At 48.7% G+C, this 3,657-nt stretch overlaps 1 protein-coding gene across 1 annotated transcript in view; it reads right to left on the reverse strand.

The window, feature by feature from the left end:
- LOC145396554 (uncharacterized) overlaps window positions 1-2,621 on the reverse strand; it is a 3,027-nt gene extending 406 nt beyond the window's left edge. Inside the window, exon 1 of the mRNA XM_080269930.1 lies at window positions 1-2,621. This exon is cut by the window's left edge and continues 406 nt beyond it. Coding sequence (XP_080126056.1) covers window positions 1-2,621 — 2,621 coding nt within the window.
- Window positions 2,622-3,657: the final 1,036 nt, after the last annotated feature.

Below are 3,657 nucleotides of genomic sequence, written 5' to 3' on the forward strand. Positions count from 1 at the left end.
AGGTACTCCGGCTGCTCACAATCTCCCACACCGTCAATTCCGAGCAATCGCACTTCATATTTGAATAACTGATTTGCTGGAGTGGAGGATGGGTCATTACTTCGTGGCATCACATTGTAGCGATAGACTGCCTCGGCTATAGTACAACCTTTCCGGGCTGCAATTGTCTTCACTGTACGATGGCAACGTTCAACGATTCCATTGCCTGTAGGAACGTATGCACAGCGATATACAAGTCTCATTCCCCAGCGACTTGCAAACTCACGGAATGTTGAACTGCTAAAGCTGGTGGCGTTGTCCGTCAATAGTTCCTTCGGTGCCCCACGTTCATAAAAGACAGATTCCAGTTGTTCAACCACACACGCAGTATCTTGCCGACGTAGTCTCCTCCAGATAGCATACCGCGATGGACCACAATCAACCAAGGTTAGGTAGTGTTGATCTTGGATGTGACAAACGTCCATGCCTACCCTATCCCAGCAAACCGAGACTCCCAGCATCCCCTTTTGCCACTTAACAGGTGCAGGGTCGATTGATTGACATTCCTTACACTGACGGACGATATCACGCACTTGTCGTTTAGTAGTCATTGGGAAAAGACGGCGGCAAAAGTATAGCGTGCGCCTGATGCCTGGGTGCCCGCAGGTTATGTGGATGTTAGAGATGTCATCCTGTGAGGTCGATGTAATAGCCCCACACACTAGTTGGGCACGCGGAGGGGACAACCACTTGCTTGGAACCCTGGTTAGTGCGTCAGCCTTATTCTCAGCAGAGGTAACAAACTTCACTTCCAATTGCACGCCATACTCAGAAACCACATTCCTTATAGTTTCCAGACGCCGTCGAATCAGCATTTCACTGGCAGCCTTCGTTTTCAAACGTGATCTTCCTGTCAGCGAATCCGTGACCCAGTGATACACTGTCCTCGAATCTGTCATCAGGCAAACCTTTACCATCTTCCAGGCGACAGCCAAATTCACACCCCGTAGTACAGCATCCAATTCAGCCAAATTGATGTGGGAACACTCATCTTGCCGCAGCCAGGAAGCATCTTCAACTACATAGCCATCCACCACCAACATGGCTCCAATAGCAAGTGAACTGGCGTCCACCCACAAGACAGCTTCACTACCACTAATATCCCAACGGCCATGAGCTGGATCCGCAGATTTCACTCGCTGTACAGTTTCAACAAGCATAGAATGTAACTCCGCATCATCGATTTCAGTGTCCCAAGAGGTAGTGAGTGCATTGGCTCTCCTTTTCAGATATGAAGCTGCCACCCGTAACCATCCACAAATGGGCAAATGGCCTGTGAGGCGCCCACACAAGGAAAACATCGAACGTCTCGTAATCTTCTTAGGAATCTCACCGATGTCGTTATCCCGTCGCCAGAAGAGACCCTGTCGCTTCCCCCAGACCCTCATACCCAAAACTCTGGCTCCCTTGGATACCTGTTCAGCCGCCTTGCAGACCAGACCGTAATGATTGAGATGGGTTTCCACATCAGCTGCAGACGCTATTCTCTGATCCACCAGTATGTCGTCTAAGTATGGAGAAGTAGCTTGATTAACTCTTTCGTCCCAGCTCAGTGCAGCGCTCAAGACTCGTTTCATAACTAAGGGCGCAATGCTTAACCCAAATCCCAATCTCGTCAGACAGTACCTTTGTCCCTTAAACACAACAGTCTGGTATGGCCACAATGCACTGTCCACATGAATTTGAAGGTAGGCCTTACGCAGGTCTATGAGTCCAACATCTTGTCCACAGCGACGCCACTCTCTTATCTTCTCGCAGCATACGTCTGCGTCGGCTGTGTGTGGATTAAGATAGGAATTCAGCTCCCGAAAGTCGAGCACAGGGCGTACCTTACTTCCCTTATTCTGTTGGATAACAGCCATTAGTGGAATTGTCCCCTTAGCTGGTCCATGAAGTGTCTCATCGTAGGGGATTAACCAACCATCCTCAATCCACTGCAACAGTTCACGCTCATATTCGTCACGAACATCAGGCTGAATCCGGTACTCTGTAGTAGTATTCACAAGACATGGGTTTTCTGAGTTATTACACCACTTCCAAGACACTGTCCACTTCTTTGTTGCTGCCTCATAAGTCACTGTAAAATCCCTCTCATCAATGATGTGGTCTGTTGGTGCTGCCACCATAACAGACTGCACAGATTCATCAACACCAAACTTAACATCGTTAGGTGCTCGTACGGTTACCCCCTTGAAAGCACGTATGCCATTCATACCAAGGATGAAGCTGAAGTTCAGTGGCCTAGTGGACACCACCAACACCTCCACAGGTGACACAGCCCCAGACGGCAGCTGGACGCATACCACACCCGATCCTTCACATAAATATTGCTCACCGCTCATCGTTGTCACACTCAATTTATTTTTCGTCCAATTGGAACACACCAACACATGTGCAATGCTCTTCGTACAACCGGTGTCCACTAGTGTGTCGCAACTCACACCATCTACAACCAACCGAGTTTGTGGCAGAGCGCCCATCACTGCTGCGTTGGAGAGGAAGCTGGCGCTGACACCACCTCTCCAGTGAAGTTTCCCGAGCATGCTGAAGCAATGTGTCCCCGGCCGCCACAGCGGAAACATCGGTAGTTGCTGCGCCCACTCCTACGTCGTTCACGCCTGGCCAAGCAGTCACGGGCATAATGATTAAGCTGTCCACAACTTCGGCAGGCTACAGATGCTGTCTCACCCTCAGAATGTGCAGGTCTAAACGCAGCTCCTGCCACAACTGCGCCAACATGCTCATCCGCCAACACAGCACGAGCTCTTTTCAAAATCTGGCCAATATCCATTGCCTCAATGCGTGAACCAGCTCGTAAGGTACGGCGGACAGCATCAGGTAGACCCGTCACAAAGGCACAAGCAAGGCTGGTGTCAGGCATACCTCCAAACAACCCTGCCAGACGGCGCAAATCAGCAAGGTACACATCCACTGGTTCACCATCGCCCAACTTTCGAGTGATGAATTGCTCATAAGCACGAAACTGGTCGACTGCAAATGCAGAAACAAGCGCCTCTTTAATCTTCTTGTAGATAAGTCGGTCGGTACTGCTCAACTGCTGGTAAACCGCAAATGCTCCGCCAGTAAGCCTTAGCGGGACGATGTTGTGCAATTCCGAAATCCCACGTAGACTGCACACCAACTCCACCTTGTCCAGCCATTCACTCACACCGTGCGATGATCCGTTGAACTCGGGAATCAGCCGTAGATCCATAGGCAGACTGTCTGTAGAGGTCGTCTGGGCAGTGGTGTCTTCTTTTTCAGACATGCCTAGATAGCTTGTAGGATTTCATTAAAATAGCAGAGGTCTTGTTGTCAGCTCTTATTCACACAGAAAAAAGTCAGGATAGTCTCGGTACAAGTGATTACCTCTCTGCTCAAGCCAACAGCGTGAACTCTCTGACTTGGCGAAGGCACTAGCAGATGTTAATTCCGAAAAACTGATTCGAACAAAAATCATGAATCGAAATACTTCAAGGTTTCATCGCTAACAAACTCTATACAATTACATATAATCAAAGAACTACAAAATGCATAACAACCATAATATATAACGGCTAACGGCAATACACATACACAGACTAACTTTATTAAATCTCACACAACAGTTATTATATA

This window comes from Coenobita brevimanus, chromosome 38 (assembly GCF_032717465.1).
Source record: "Coenobita brevimanus isolate Jiangsu-jjx chromosome 38, ASM3271746v2, whole genome shotgun sequence".
Lineage (NCBI taxonomy): Eukaryota > Metazoa > Arthropoda > Malacostraca > Decapoda > Coenobitidae > Coenobita > Coenobita brevimanus.